The sequence below is a fragment of the Mirounga angustirostris genome, unplaced genomic scaffold (genome assembly GCF_029215605.1).
Source record: "Mirounga angustirostris isolate CCGP_5_RB_7025 unplaced genomic scaffold, mMirAng1.0.hap1 SCAF_2, whole genome shotgun sequence".
Taxonomy (NCBI): Eukaryota; Metazoa; Chordata; class Mammalia; order Carnivora; family Phocidae; genus Mirounga; species Mirounga angustirostris.
Genome location: NW_026991710.1, coordinates 32,668,711 through 32,684,582, shown reverse-complemented (window position 1 = coordinate 32,684,582; position 15,872 = coordinate 32,668,711). Strand labels below are relative to the sequence as shown.

General features: G+C 41.5%; 1 protein-coding gene across 1 annotated transcript in view; it reads right to left on the bottom strand.

The window, feature by feature from the left end:
- The window catches only part of KLB (klotho beta), a 36,599-nt gene that overhangs the window by 9,836 nt on the left and 10,891 nt on the right, over positions 1 to 15,872 (bottom strand). The window contains exons 2-3 of the mRNA XM_045881307.3: positions 5,090 to 5,600; positions 1,962 to 2,230 (exon numbers count right to left, since the gene is read on the bottom strand). Coding sequence (XP_045737263.1) covers positions 1,962 to 2,230; positions 5,090 to 5,600 — 780 coding nt within the window. The remainder of the gene's footprint in view (positions 1 to 1,961; positions 2,231 to 5,089; positions 5,601 to 15,872) is intronic.

Below are 15,872 nucleotides of genomic sequence, written 5' to 3'. Positions count from 1 at the left end.
GACCCAACTGATTCACTCTTGCTCCTCAGAGTAGGGATAGGGTCCCCCGATGGGGTAGACATTCACAGTGTCAATCACTGGGGCACAAATAGGTCTTCAGATGAAGTAGAAACTTACAGGTTGGGTCATGTACAGGCAGGAACTCTTATCTCTCCTGGGATCTTTCTTTTCTCGGTGTGGAATTAAAGAAAATATAAACCCATTTGAAGCAGTAGGGAAAAGATGGCCTGCCTTTGCCACGTGGAGGAGATAGGAACTGGGTACGTAGTTGGCTTTACAGGGGACACAAGTTGAAGATGAATCAGTTCTGTATTTAGGTTACTCTGTATCTTTTCCACCGTTATTATCTCTGAGCCTTTTCTAAATCATGTTTAAGTATCAACAGGCATTGAGATTCATGACCTGTGAACTGTGTTCACTCATGGTTTGAGCCCTTTTGTCTGGTCCATCCCTTGTAGATCTTGCTGTCTTTCCATATGCTTCAAGAATACAGGCCATAGTGTGGTATTGTGAGGTCTTATCGTGGTGTCAGGAAACGGACAGATCTGGGTACCCTGAACAAATTAGGAAACCTCCCTAAGCCTCAGTTCCCTTGCTTGTAAAATGAGGGTTTTAAGATTTAGGAGAGAGAATGTGCATATATACAACAGCTATATGCTTGGCACATAAATAAGGGCTTAAAAAATGAGTTGCTATTATTTTGAAAAGAGCACTGTAAATATGGGGGCTTGCGGGCTGCCTGTTACAGTCTTGCCACTATTTATGTTACCTTGGACAAGTCACTTAGGTCTCAATTATGAACGATGGGTCTCATTTTCCTAATCTGTAAAATGAAGGATTTGGAATAGGAGGTCTCTAACAGCTCATCTGGCTCCAGAAGTTGACCTTAACAACTTCACTTTGCATGGTACATGGCTGGTGCTCAGCTGGCCATGTGGCTGACGCTGCCCTAGGAAGGCACACAGCAGGGAGCAAAGCCTCAAACCTCTCCACCCTTACGCGGAGCAAGCTTGCATTCTAGTAAGGGGAAAACATGGTCAATAAGAAAAATCCGTAAAGCAGTTACCAGGGGCTGGGGTGGGGGGATGGGGAGATATTGGTCAAAGGGTACAAACTTACAGTGATAAAATTAAGTTCTGAGGATCGGATGTACAGCATGGTGATTATAGCTAATGATACAGTATTACACACTTTAACGTTGCTAAGAGAATAGATCTTAAATGTTCTCACCGCAGAAAGAAATGGGAATTTTGTTATGGTGGTAATTGTCTTGCAATATATAAACGTATCAAGTCACCATGTTGTCCACCTTAAACTTACACAATGTTGTATGTCAGTTATCTCTCAATAAAGCTAGAGAAAAAAAGAAAAATGTGTAAAGTACACAGTGGTATATTAGCTAGTGATGAATAGGATATATAGAGGGGACAAAGGAAGAAAGGGGAATGAGAGGATTGTGATTCTTTTTTGGAGTGGAGAGAAGCCTTATTGAGAAGGCGGCATTTAAGGAAGTAATGTGATGAAGGTGACGAATGAGCTTGGGAGACCCCACGAGGATATAGAGACCTCATAAGGCAAATCATTCAAACCTATCAAATAACAGGAACCACTTAAATCAAGGGCCACTAATAATTGGCTTTTGGCAAAACAAAATCTATAAAACGATTTTATAATTTTGATGCTACTGACCAAATGCCTCTTTCAAAAAGGACTGTTAAGTTCCCTCTAGACCGTATACTTCTTGAGGGCAGGCTCTCATCTCAGAACCCAGGATAAGTTCTGGTACATGAGAGGCTCTGGGTAAGCACTAATCCTCATCTTCCTTCCTCTTTCCCCAACTCCCCTCCAGAACCTCCAAGTAATCATATTTGCTCTTGCCTGACAGCTGTCATTGAGTCCATGAATTAAATACTATGTCCTGTCTGCACCCGTTTATAGTTACTTTGTAAGCAGTCACTCACCTTAAGGACAGACTCGGTGACGCCCCACGAGAAGTCGCAGGGAAACTGACCCCGCACATCTGGGGAGGACTCTTTGAAAGTAAAACCATTTTCCTGGATGATCTGTTTATAGTAATGTGCCGAAGACTTGGGCTTTCTTTCTTTTTGCTTGCTATTCAAATCCACATAAAATAATCCTCGGCGAGTGGTGTAAGCATCCTGCCATTCAAAGCCATCCAGGAGGGACCAGGCAGTGTAGCCAAACACTTGTATTCCATCCAGCCTTATAGCTGCACAGAGGAAGAAAAGCAGAGATGTTCACTCTGGTTCGTGTTTCTGATTCACGAACAATCTGCCAGGGGACGTGTTGCCAGGAACATATGGTGAAACCGGCTTTTCTCCTCATTTGCAGGTTTGTGATGTACAATAGAAAATTCACGTTGATACTTGAAAAATTACAATTATTTTCATCTGGGATGGTCCTCCCCCTTACCCGCAACAGGGGAAAGACACACTTCAAGGATCCAATTTCAAATATTCCTGAGAATATAAGTGGGCAAATCTGTGCCAGAAGGCATAGAAATCCCTAGAACCCTCCAGGACCCAGGCAGAGGTCTGCTCATGACCAAGAGTGTCTCATTTCAAGCTTGGGTTAGGTCCCATTTGTGGAGGAACTATCTTCTATGAAACTGCCCTTTAAGGACCGAAAAATTAGCTTTGAGAATGAACAAAAGTGAATGTACGTATAAGGAGGAGAAACAAGTACAGTACTGTGGGAGAAGGGGCTGGCGGAGGGGTGGGGGCAGGAGGCCGCTATTCCCCTGGGATGGTGCTACTGGGCAAGTTTCGGAGCAGAAAAGGTTGGAAAAGATCTCTCAGGACCTTTCTAGCATTAAAAACTCTGATTCGGTAACTTTTTTTTTAAGATCTTTTTTTTTTTTTTTTTAAGTGATCTCTATACCCAAGGTGGGGTTCGAACTTACAACCCCACGATCAAGAGTCACGCGCTCTACCGATGGAGCCAGCCAGAAGCCCCTGATTCAATAACTTTGAGGAACTGGGTAAAAATGAAATATGGAAATCAATAGCAGCAATAAAAGCACCAAATCCCCAAATCAACCACAAACTATTTTTCTTCTCTTAAAACTTTTCATTTCTCTCACAGAAATGCCTCATTTCTGCATTTTTGGCTTTTTGTCACTGATGGTCTTTTCCTAAAAGGTGGAGAATCCATCCGAAGAGATTCTAGGGAGATAAGTATGTTTCAGTAGGCCCTGCTTCTAGTGCTTTTGGTGTTGTAGGGCCCTCAGGGGAGACGGAATGGTGACACCTAGGGAATGGATACCCTTTCTGTCCGACTGCATGGTATTTGGCTCAGGCTCTGTAGGCTGGGCCCTTTGCTCTGGAGGCCCCCACTATGCACCTGGCCATGGCTGGGTGCAGCTCTGTTCCATGCTGCTCCTTCCCATAGTTTAGGGGCAACAAGATCTTACTCTTCCCAAGGACCCTCCCTGAAAGCTCTCCTGCAGAACCTGCCTTTTCCTCTAGGCTTGTGACTTCTAAATTTTAATTAAGTAGTTAATTAATTAATTATTTAGTTTATTTATTTATTTTTAGTTTTTTTTTTAAAGATTTTATTTATTTATTTGTTTGAAAGAGAGAGAGAGAGAAACAGCATGAGAGGGCAGAGAGTCAGAGGGAGAAGCAGGCTCCCCGCTGAGCCGGGAGCCCAATGTGGGACTCGATCCCAGGACTCTGGGATCATGACCTGAGCTGAAGGCAGTCACTTAACCAACTGAGCCACCCAGGCACCCCTAGTTTATTTATTTTTAAATAAACTCTATCCCCAACATGGGACTGGAACTCACCACCCCAAGATTAAGAGTTGCATGCTCAGGGGCGCTTGGGTGGCTCTGTCCGTTAAGCGTCCAACTCTTGGTTTTGGCTCAGGTCATGAGATCGGGGTCCTGAGATTGAGCCCTGTGACAGGCTCTGTGCTCAGTGCAGAGTCTGCTTGTTCCTCTCCCTCTGCTCTGACCCCAGTTACATGGGCTCTCTCTCTCTCATAAATAAAATTAAAAAAATAATAGTTGTGACTTCTAAAGAGAGGCACAAACTTTTAGAAAGCTCTGCTGAGAATTTCTTTATATTTGGTGAAATGGAGCCCAATTCTATAGGGGACAGACCCATCACAATTTGGGCTTGTCTATGGCTCCATTATTTCAATCAGCCACCTGTAGATGTCACTACTTGAGTAGTGGAAGAGGAATGAGGGGCTTAGTAGGGGTCGGAGGAATATCCAGGAGCAATAGAAATTACTCAGCTTTGCCATTCATGGCTCATTCTTTGTCTTCAGAACTTTTCACCATTTAGGCATGTAATAGAATAAAAAGAGCACAATTTCTTTTTTCTTTTTTAAAAAAATTTAATTAATTAATGAATTAATTAATTTGAGATAGAGATCAAGTGGGGAGAGGGGCAGAGGAGAAGGGAGAAAGAGAGAAGCAGACTTCCCGCTGAGCGTGGAGCCTGCCACAGGGCTCGAACCCACAACCCTGAACCTGAGCCAAAATCAAGAGTGGGACGCTCAACCGATTGAGCCACCCAGGTGCCCCTAAAAAGAGCACAATTTCAAGAAAAGTTTCAATATCTTAGACTAAAGTACAGCTAGAAAACTTTGGGACATATCTCTTGAGCATATGGCTCAGTTGGGTGGCTCAGTTGGTTAAGCGTCTGACTCTTGGTTTTGGCTCAAGTCATGATCTCAGGGTGTGAGATGGAGCTCCGCATGGGGCTCTGTGCTCAGCACGGAATCTGCTTGAGAATCTCTCTCTCCCTCTCTCCCTCCCTTTGCCCCTCCCCCAGCTCTCTCTCTCTTAAATAAATAAATAAATTTTTAAAATCTTTAAAAAAATAAAAAGAAGAATGATACAGCACCTTGTTGCCAATTAAGGATGTATATCTACAGTCTAGTATTATTTTGTTGTCAAACTTTTATTTAAAAAGGACATGAGAGTAACACAAAAACTCTATCAACATGGGTCATTGGGAAAGCCCAACAACAATAATCATATGTTCGAAGATGACTTTAAGTGTCCTATAGGATAAGTATTCAAAGGTTTAAAAAATTGAGCTAATGTGCAACCAACCTTGAAGAACCTGGTTGAGGAAATTCTTCATCATGTAGATGGCTGTAGTATCTTCTGTTTTCACATGACTGTCTGTGAACCAGCCATTCTCAGCAATCAAGATCCGGGGGTTGCCATATTCCAGCTTAATCCAATTCAGCACTTCTCTTAAGTTGAGTGACACATTTTGTCCCATTTTAGCCATGGTGTTCTGGGGCTTGAAATTGTTGGGTCCAAAGGAAAAGGCAAAGAAGTCAGCGGTGCCCCTCACGTCCTTCTTCTCTGCTTCAGAGAAAAGGGGTAGAATGGAGAGCAACTTCTTTTTCATCACCTCTGGATAGTCTCCATCCCCGTGGATAGGGCTGGCAAACCACCCGAGCACGGAAACCATGGATTGTTGACACTTGAGTATATCCATCATGTTTTCTGATCTGTTTGGCTCAATCCAATGGGATCCCAACGTGATTGACACCAAACCCTTCTGATGTGGGCGGAAATTTGTGTTGTAGTTATGCCAAACTTTTGAATGAGCCTAATAAGAAGAAAATATTGTTAATCTTTCTTGTCCTTACTCACAAGGATTGTAATTTGGGCTGGTAGAAGGTCTTTTCAGGGACAAATTGGTGACGCACAGGGTGATGCAGGGGAGAGCTGTCAGGGAACCCTGATGATCTCAAAGTCTGTTCTCTGTCTGCTTCTCTTAGGCCTCCAACCTAAAGCCTTTCCTATAGGATTGCCAAGGGGCAGGCGGAGAACTCCGGTCCAAGCTCCATCTTACTTCTCCTCTCCCTGGCTCCCTTCATGGGCCCTCTAGGGGCTGGGTGCCAGTGACATATTATGTGGATTGTAGAGTTTCTTCCCCTACATAAAAGACAAAGCTCAGTGATCCTTCTTTGTTCTACAGAATCTCCTTTTAGCCCTAACTTAGAAGTCCAAGAGAATGCACTCTCAAAATCCTGTAAATGGATAATAGAGCCCATCTTCTAGGCTTGTGAAGATTGAATGATTTAATATATGCAAAGGACTTTATTTTTTTATTTTTTTTAAAGATTTTATTTATTTATTTATTTGAGAGAGAGAGAGAGAGAGAAACAGCATGAGAGGGGATAGGGTCAGAGGGAGAAGCAGGCTCCCCGCCAAGCTGGGAGCCCGATGCGGGACTTGATCCCAGGACTCCAGGATCATGACCTGAGCCGAAGGCAGTCGCTTAACCAACTGAGCCACCCAGGCGCCCTGCAAAGGACTTTAGAACAGGGTCTGGCACAGAGTAACCCCTCTATAAGCCATTATTATTACTACTATTACTATTATTTTTATAAATACTATTATTAAGATAATGATTTTATTTTTATAACTATTCTTTTATAACCATATTATTATTAATATAGGTTATTATTATTGTTATTATAAAAGGGTGGCAGGGACTACACACAGCAGGAAAGAACGTGGGTTTTGGGTTCAGCACTCTCGGGCTTGAAGTTCAGGTATTTACCGTGTGGCCTTAGACAAGGTTAAGACATGGTTATTCACTTAACCTTTCTGAAATCTCTTAGTATCTTCAGCTGTAAAATGAAGTTAATAATAATGCCCTTTGTAAAGTTGTTAGATGTGATGCTAACGTATATATTAAATATGTAGCATACCATAAGGCCTGTAGGAGGTACTGCTCAAGATGCATCTTACTACTATTGGTCCTCCCAGAATTTACATTTCCAGTTGAGCTGTCTGATAACAGAGCCTCATGATGGGTTTCCAGTCTGTTTAATAGGTACTCACTGAGCGCTTGCTTAATGCTTGGTTTGCCCTGCCCCGAGAGGCTGAAATAAACGGCACGGGAATGTGCCTTCAGGAGCCAATCATCTTATTGAGAAAATAAGACTGAATGTGCACAAGAAAACATATAAAATGGCATAAAATAGGTCATTAAGTGACAAAATAATTAAAAGTTTGGTAAAGAGCCACGAGCTGTATCAGGAGGAGCAAATATCAAGGCCTACAGTTAAGGACTCTTGGCCAGTTAATGCTCAAGGTCACTTTGTGACCCGGGCAGCCTTAGAATTATCTTTATCTTTATCTTTATCTGTGTGACAGCACCTCTTCCCGTCAGACTTGCTTGCCTCCTGATGTCTCTTCGCAGGTGTCCCAAATTTCCTCTGTTTGGGTGTTTCTAAAACAAGTGCACAAACCCTTACTATTTTTAACCCACAATATCTGCTTTCTGTTCTGCTCCTTAGCTTGTCTTTCACTCATTAGAGGTATTTTATATTGGGTCGAATGATCTGAAATGCATTTTTGTAGGCCAAAAATGGTCAAATCTGAGCAATGGTTCAAACCTAATAGATCCTGGGGCGCCTGGGTGGCTCAGTCGGTTGAGCGTCCGAAGCTTGATTTCGGCTCAGGTCATGATCTTGGGCTCCTGGGATGGAGCCCCATGGCTTGCTTCCTGCTCCAGAAGTCAGCTTTTCTCCCTCTCCCTCTGCCTCTACCCCGCTCCTGTGTGTACACGTGCGCTCTCTCTCTCTCCCAAATAAATAAATAAATCTTAAAAAAAAATAACCTAATAGATTCTGTGGACACTGATAATGTTCCATAAATTGGGTTAGGATGGGGAGAGATAGGTATTAACCTAGGAGGTAAGAATTCCAGGACTGATGCCTCCTTGCTTTATGCAAGAATAGCTCATTTAAATCCCCCACCCGAACCTGAGTTCCAGCTTCTGGAAGGAATCACAGGGGAGCCTGGGACAGACTTCACCTGAAGTGGTCTTAGTTGCTCCTTCTGGGTTTTTGTGGGGCTGGAATCACAATAGAAAGACTCAAAACTGTTTGTCAAAAGACAATAGAAAGACTCAAAACTCCTTTTTTTTTTTCTGATTTGATACAAAAGCAATCACGCATGACTAGAATTCAAAGGCAGCCTTCTTAGCTCTATTCTGTCTCTTAATCCCTTGCTATCCTCAGTAATTTCATTCACAAAACCCACAGTGAACAGTACACCTCTTTAGGGCTGTTGTGCACTCTGTAAACCGTAAAGCACTGAACACGCAAGATTCCAAGTCACAAACTAGCTGCCTCGCAAATACGATGGCATCAGACACTAAAGAGAGAGATGGAATCAGGATGCATTTATTAAATCAGTCCTCATAGGAACAAAAAAAGGAGAGGGGAATTTCTTTAAGGTAGATGTTCTAGTGCCTAGTTCAGTGACTATATGAAAGTGACGTAAGCTGCGATAAATCTTGGTTGCATCAGCGTTGTAATGAGAACGAGGACCACTTAGGAGACGACAGACACATACATTTGCAATTCCCTTCCAAGCAAGTTTTCTGGAGATATGTATATATAGATACATATACATGTGTGTGGTCATGCCCCAAGGTGACCTTCGTATTCCACAGTGTCTCTTTCCCCTTTGCTGCTGTTTGCATAGGCTATCAAGGTATCTAGGGTTATCTTTGCTCTGGATTGAAGACTGCTCTCCACTCTCATGTGGGGAATGTGGGGGAGGTGCTTCGTGCGGCACTTATGGTTATAACTTGATTCTGTTTGCCAAGTAAAAAGGTAAAAAGTATTGCTCCAAGATAGTGAGTTTGACACAAATCTTAATGAAACAGAGATATATCTAGGTGTGTCCTTTGCTCTGACACTCATAAAGAAGATCTACTGGGAAGACTAAAATGGGGCTCACGAGTTCTGCCTGGGCCCTGCAACCTTGCACAATAGTCCTTGTGCGATTTTCAAGGTTACCCTCTATCTTGTACAAGGCCGTCTACCTTTGGAATGATTGATTTAAGGGAACTTCAACCTTTGTTCTTTAGATTCAGTAGCTTAACGGGGAAGTCAGCAGCTTTTTCTTTCTGAACCAGCTATCAGGGGCTGATGTCATTGAGAGACAGCCAGGGGCCGAATATCTTGTTCTATTCCCTCCTCTAGTCTAACTTGGCAGCTTTCTTTGATGCCCCTAGAAGACCAGACTCAGATAAGTTCTATGAATGATAGGGAAGCAAATAAGATAGCAGGCACAACTTTAGAAACAAGATGAAGATTGGGTCAGAGGTCAGGAAGACATGGTGGGATGCTGGTGGAAGACAAGGGTTGAAGACAGATGAGCAAACCTAGCACATCACACGTGTCCGTGTTTAAGGAATCCCCCATCTTTTGTCAAAAGCCAGATTTCCAAATCTGTACATGATTTTAGTCACATTGTGGTGGAAATATCTTCATGTAAACTCTAAACTTGCTTATTGTTAAAATTTTTTCATAAAGTATTACATAAAACCTGTTAAAGAAAATTTATTTTAAAATTCCACAACCATAGCAAACTGTTTTCATATTTCTGTGTTCCCTTCCAGCTTTTCCGAATATGTTTCCCAGCTAAAATCACTTCGAGCATTTTCCATCTTCTTACTCTTCATAACCATTCGCCAATTTGATGAAATATGGTTCACTTAGTCATCTCTCTTTTGATAGGAATTAGCTTGTTTTTCTTTCCTTCCTTCCGTCCCTTCATTCCTTCCTTCTTTCTTTCTCTTCCTTCCTTCCTCTCTCTCTTTTTTTTTTCCTATCATAAATGATGTTGTAATAACTAACTTTGGGCATATGGCTTTTAATTTATTTGAATTATTTCCTTCTTTAATCCCAGGAATGGGTTACCTATTTTCAAAATTGTTTTACATATTTCCAAATTGCTTTTCACACATTTTGTCCTTTGGTGTGAGTGTTCTTTGACCATCTGCTTCAAAACATTGATTGCTCTATTTGGGGATACGCATTTAGCAAGAATGATAGGAAACTGTTACTTACCTCCATGGTACTATAGGGAAAGGACCCAGGTCTTGAAAGCAAGAGACACAGGCTCTAGTACTGGCCCTGTTGCTAACTGGTTTTATCATATTGGATAAATCATCCCTCCCCATGGCCTCAGTTCTCCCTCTGTTATTCTAGCTAAAAAGAAACTCGCTAGAGAATTGTTGTGAAGATTGAATGAGGTAGTACATGTGACGACCCTATGAAGACTACACAAATATAAATTTGAAGTACTTCAAAAGACGAAGCTGAAAATAATTTAACTTGCTGTGGAAAACAATGGTTTTGCATTGTGTGGACAGGAAGAGTGTTCTGCAGCTAGCTCTCCCTTACCTCTTGAGTTTCATGGCTAGATAGGTGTGTTCTCATTTATTTTTTGCAGCTGACTGAGTTTTAGTCATCGTCCATTTGAATTGGGATTAATTTCAGTTTGATTGGATGGAGCTAGAGTGTAATATGCTAGGGGGAATAAGTCAGAGAAAGACAAATACCATATGATTTCACTAGTATGTGGAATTTAAGAAACAAAACAGATGAACATGGGGGAAGGGGAAGAAAAGGGAGAGGGAAGCAAACCATAAGAGACTCTTAACTAAAGAGAACAAACTGAGGGTTGATGGAGGGAGGTGGGTGGGGGATGGGCTAAATGGGTGATGGGTAGTAAGGAGGGCACTTGTTGGAATGAGCCCTGGGTGTCATATGTCAGTGATGAATCACTAAATTCTATACCTGAAACCAAAAATAATAAAAATAATAATTTCAGTTGATTCATTGATTCATTTGTTTCATCTACTCAGTACTTCTTTACATTAGTTTCAAGTTTTCTGCTAATTATAATCGCTGCCCTTCCAGATTATTTAACATTCATTCATTCATTCCTCATTCCACAAATATTTATTGGGGGCTTAAGGGATGCAAACTTTACTGTTCGTTGCTAAAAAATATGTGACTCTTATTTCATTACAAATATATTATGTGGAGGTACCTGGCTGGCTCAGTCGGTGGAGCGTATGACTCTTAATCTTGGGGTTGTGAGTTCGAGCTCCATGTTGGTAGTAGAGATCACTTAAAAATAAAATCTTTTAAAAAATAAAATAAAATAAATTATGTGACTGTTATTTCTTTAAATTTTTTTTGAATCTTGAAACTCTTGGAAGCAGTATCTTACCCTCTTTATTCCTAGGAGAGATCTTAAATATTAACAAAAGTTCCCACTTTTCATAAAGAAAATGCTTACCTATGCTATTTTTAATGGTTCAAATTCATGTTTTCTTTTCTTTTTCTTTTTTAAAAGATTTTATTTATTTATTTGAGAGAGAGAGAGATAGAGCCAGCATGAGCAGGGGGAGGGGGTAGGGAAAGGGGAAGGCAGGGTCAGAGGGAGAGGGAGAGGGAGAAGCAGGCCTCCCGCTGAGCAGGGGATGACTCGGGACTCATCCCAGGACCCCAGGATCATGAACTGAGCCAAAGGCAGACGCTTAACCGATGGATCCCCCCAGGCCCCACCCCTCCAAAAAAACCAATATGCTTAAGAATTATGAGAACAAAAAGGAAATATGGCTGAAAAGATGTGAATAGCCGTAACTGACATGTTGAATATTTTTTAAGTTAACAGGACATGGAGGAATCGGGAAATTATTCATCTACTACACTTGGTGTTGCTTATATTCTTAAACCGTTTATTTCCAAGAGCCACCCAGGCGCCCCTCAAATTCATGTTTTCCATAGTTGGAATAGTTTGGTAATGATCATATTAAAATTTGTTTTAATGAATTTTCCTCCTATTTTCTTTTCAATCATCATATTTTCAAATGATTCTAACAAATCTTTGCTTGTTATCAGTTTGTATAGTTTCAGGATTTCCCCATAGGAATCATGTAAAAACTAAACTCTAATATATTGTTCCTTCAAAAACATGGTTTTACTATTATTATAGAATTCTAGTTTCAATGATAATATTACTAAATTCAGCTAATGCTTGAGACAGAATCTAAACCTGGCAACACAGAGGGGAAAAAAGGTCTAGAATAAAGCTCATAATTAATTAAGTGGAGCATCTGTGGGTTTCCCCAGATATTGGAATGGAGCTTAGAAGAAATCAATAGTAGCAAATTGATGCTTAACTGAAGTTCAGTTTCCTTGCCCAAGGAGAACATTTGCATGCCAAATCTGCAGAGGTTGGAATGATATTTTAAGCTTCCTGTTATTATTACATTAACAATTGGGATCCTGTTGGTAATTTTTTCATGCAAAAGGACCATATCTCAGAGTATAATCGAAGCTAAAATGGCCTGGGTGAGTGACTTGAAGCCTTTCCTCAGGATTTAGGAACAAAGAATTAAAGACAGTCAATGTAGAAACCACTCCAGAAGTTACAAATAATACAATTATTACAATAACAAAAATAAGACCTACTAGTTTTAGGCCCTGCAACAAAGGCAGATTTTCCATGAACCAATGGAAGCTGAAGCTTCAGGACCCCTCACTTGCATGGGTCCCTATAAAATACTCTGGGTGGGTTGAAAGCCAGGTTGTATTTGGAAGCATTTCTAGGTAAGTATTCCTGATGAATTCCCTAAAGAGACCTCAGAAAAGAAGGAATCTGAACCTCTAAGATTACAGTCATCTGTTGCAATATTTTTCTCATTCCAAATAAATGTTCACTTTTGTACCAACTTTTGTGTCCATAATTTTGGGGGTATTTTTCTCACAGAAGGTCCCCTAGATTGTCTGTCTCAGGTCCATGCATTGTAGAACCATGCCTGGCCTATGAGCTTCTTGAGTGCAGAGACTGTATCTATTTTGTTCACAGTTATACATACAGAAGCCCAGAGAAGAGCCTGGCATAGAATACTTGCTGAAAGAATGCCCACTAGGGATTAGCTAGTTAGCTGGTCACCTGACAGATATGTTGGTAGCGCAGCCCCTGCAAAACAGATGTCATTTTTTCCATTTTAGAAAAGAAACTGAAGTTCGTAGAGTCTGAACCCTGGTAAAGTTAGGCTTTGAACCCAGGCCTCTCTGATCACTTTACTAAACCATCCTGCTTTCTGTATGTCCCATCAGTTCTTTTTTTTTTTTTTTTTAGATTTTTATTTATGTACTTATTGAGAGAGAGAGCGAACATGAGATAGAGAGAGAGAGAGCATGAGCAGTGGGGAGGAGCAGAGGGAGAGGGAGACGCAGGCTCCCCGTGGAGCAGGGAGCCCGATGCGGGGCTCGATCCCAGGACCCTGAGATCATGACCTGAGCCGAAGGCAGATGCTTAACTGACTGAGCCACCCAGGTGCCCCTGTCCCATCAGTTCTAAATTTTGAAGCAGTTGGGGACCATTTGCCATGAACCACAACATGCTGTTTTAAAATTATATGTTAAGTTAGTTTGTGCTGTACTTGATTATCATTGATTAAAAGAGCTAAATAGTGATAGAATGAGGGTATCGTAGCCTATTCTCGCATGCTGAGGAGAAAATATCTATGCATGTCTGAAGTTCAGGATCCCCTAGAAAGGTCAAGGAGGACTTGCTAGGAAATTTGGTGTTTTCAGAAAGCCATGTCCAAGTGCCTAGCACAGCAGGGGACACTCGTGTGTAATTCCCTGGGCCTCTTTCCTAGAACCAGCAAATTTGGCATTAGATATTGTCGTCATTGTGTCAGAGGCTAAATGAATCCTTAGGGACCATGTCCACACTTGACCGTCTCTTTACACCGCTGGGAATGTTTAGACCAGGACAGGAAGGATCTGTGGTTGGACAGCACAATTTCAGACAAATCACAATGAAAATGGTCCTTAAAGATGAGTGACTTTCATAATCAAATAGGACAGAACAGTGATTAAACCACAGAACCATCGAAAAGTAGTAATAGAAATAGTAATAAGAAGTAACATGTATCTAGTGCCAGGTGTTCTGGGCACTGTTCTTAGTGCTTCCCATGTACTCTCTCATTTAATACTCATTTAGGACAACTAAGGTAGGTACTCTTAGCCCTCTCACTTTAGAGGGGAGGAGACCAAGGGGTAGGAAGGTTAGTTAGAAACCCGTCTAGTCTCACAGACTAAGTCAAGCACATGCTGAATTGCTCCAAGTTCGGTGCTCTTGCCTGCTAAGTAGGGGTGGAGGATGGACCTTGAGGCCACTTGATCCAATCTTCAAAAATCTTCTATTTATAGGGCGCCTGGGTGGCTCAGTTGGTTAAGCGACTGCCTTCGGCTCAGGTCATGATCCTGGAGTCCCGGGATCAAGTCCTGCATCAGGCTCCCTGCTCGGCGGGGAGCCTGCTTCTGCCTCTGACCCTCCCCCCTCTCATGTACTCTCTCTCTCATTCTCTCTCTCAAATAAATAAATAAAATCTTAAAAAAAAAAAAAAAAGAATTGCCTTGTTTTCTAAAAGTGCCCAACCCAGGGTGCCTGGGTGGCTCAGTTGGTTAAACAACTGCCTTCAGCTCAGGTCATGATCCTGGAGTCCCGGGATCGAGTCCTGCATCGGGCTCCCTGCTCGGCAGGGAGTCTGCTTCTCCCTCTCCCACTCCCCCCTCTCATGTGCTCTCTCTCTCTCTTATTCTCTCTGTCTCAAATAAATAAATAAAATCTTAAAAAAAAAAATCTTCTATTTATAGATGAGATGCTGAAGCCCAAAACATAAGTGACCGGCCCAAAGTCTCAGTGGCAAAGCTAGAATTAGAATTAAGTCTTTCAGCTTTCTCAGTCGCTGTCATTTCCAGGACATTATGTGCATTAATTTATATGCCTTTGAAGCATACTTTTATGCCTGGGACCCAGAGGCGGTTGAACAGGCGGAGACAATGAGGGGTATGTAGCAGACAAGGGCCAGAAACAAGGGCCCCCACGCTGTGAAAGCCAGGTGACAGTTTTCGGGTGCCAGCGACACTCTCAGGAAAGAGGTGAGCTGGGAGTCGGGGCTTTGATTACACCTTCATCCAGCCTCACCAGCTGGGGCAGCACATCAGTACTCAATCAAACCGAGAATTCACCAGCATCACTTTCTGTTTAATTTTTTTTCCCCTTACAGAAATTGTACACATCAGCAAAAAGAAGTTTCAACAAATCATTTCATCTCTTTCCTTCAACCCACAGCTATTATGATGTCCTTTTCTTCACTCTTCATTCATTCACATTGACTAATTGCTTAAATTCAAGTCTATAAAAGTTTAACAAATACAAGGCACTTTGGCAGGCGTTCAGAAAAAAAAAACCACTGACATTAACAAAGACAAAAAACACTAACAAGGTAGCTTCTGCCTTCAGATGAACTATAACCTCTAATAGGAAAGAGAAGTACAGATACATAAGTAGGTAAAAGCAGAATACTTCCGCATTTCAATTAGTCAGAGATGATAATCAAAACTTAATGTAATAATATGATGCAAATTTTGTAAAAGAAGTGACTGTATGTTGTGCTCATATACACATAGAAAAGAACTTGGACATTGAATAAGCTGCTAACAGTTGTTAATCTCGGGGTATGGGGTTGGGGAGTTAAGGAAAAAGGAGACTGTTCATTTTTGACTTTATGTCTTTCTGTATTGTTTGTTTTGCAGTAAAAATGCATTATTTTTGTAACTGATTTATTTAAGATTTTATTTATTTATTTGTCAGAGAGAGAGAGAGTGCACAAGAAGGGAAAGCGGCAGGCAGAGGGAGAAGCAGGCTCCCCACTGAGCAAGGAGCCCCATGTGGGACTTTTTCCCAGGACCGGAGCCGAAAGCTGACCGACTGAGCCGCACAGGTGTCCCTATTTTTATAATTTAAAAAAGTCAAGAGAATTGGTTGAAACAAATGGTTTCTGTCAGCTAATTTAATTGTTGTATGCTGTTACCCTTTAGTTTCTCCAATTTCCAAAAATCTCAAAGGAAAAAACAGAAACTTAAATAAAAAGTTGTTATTCTAGATTTCATTATCTATTAAAGAATGCCTTTTGGGGGTGCCTGGGTGGTTCAGTCGGTTAAGCGTCTGTCTGCCTTTGGCTTGGGTCATGATG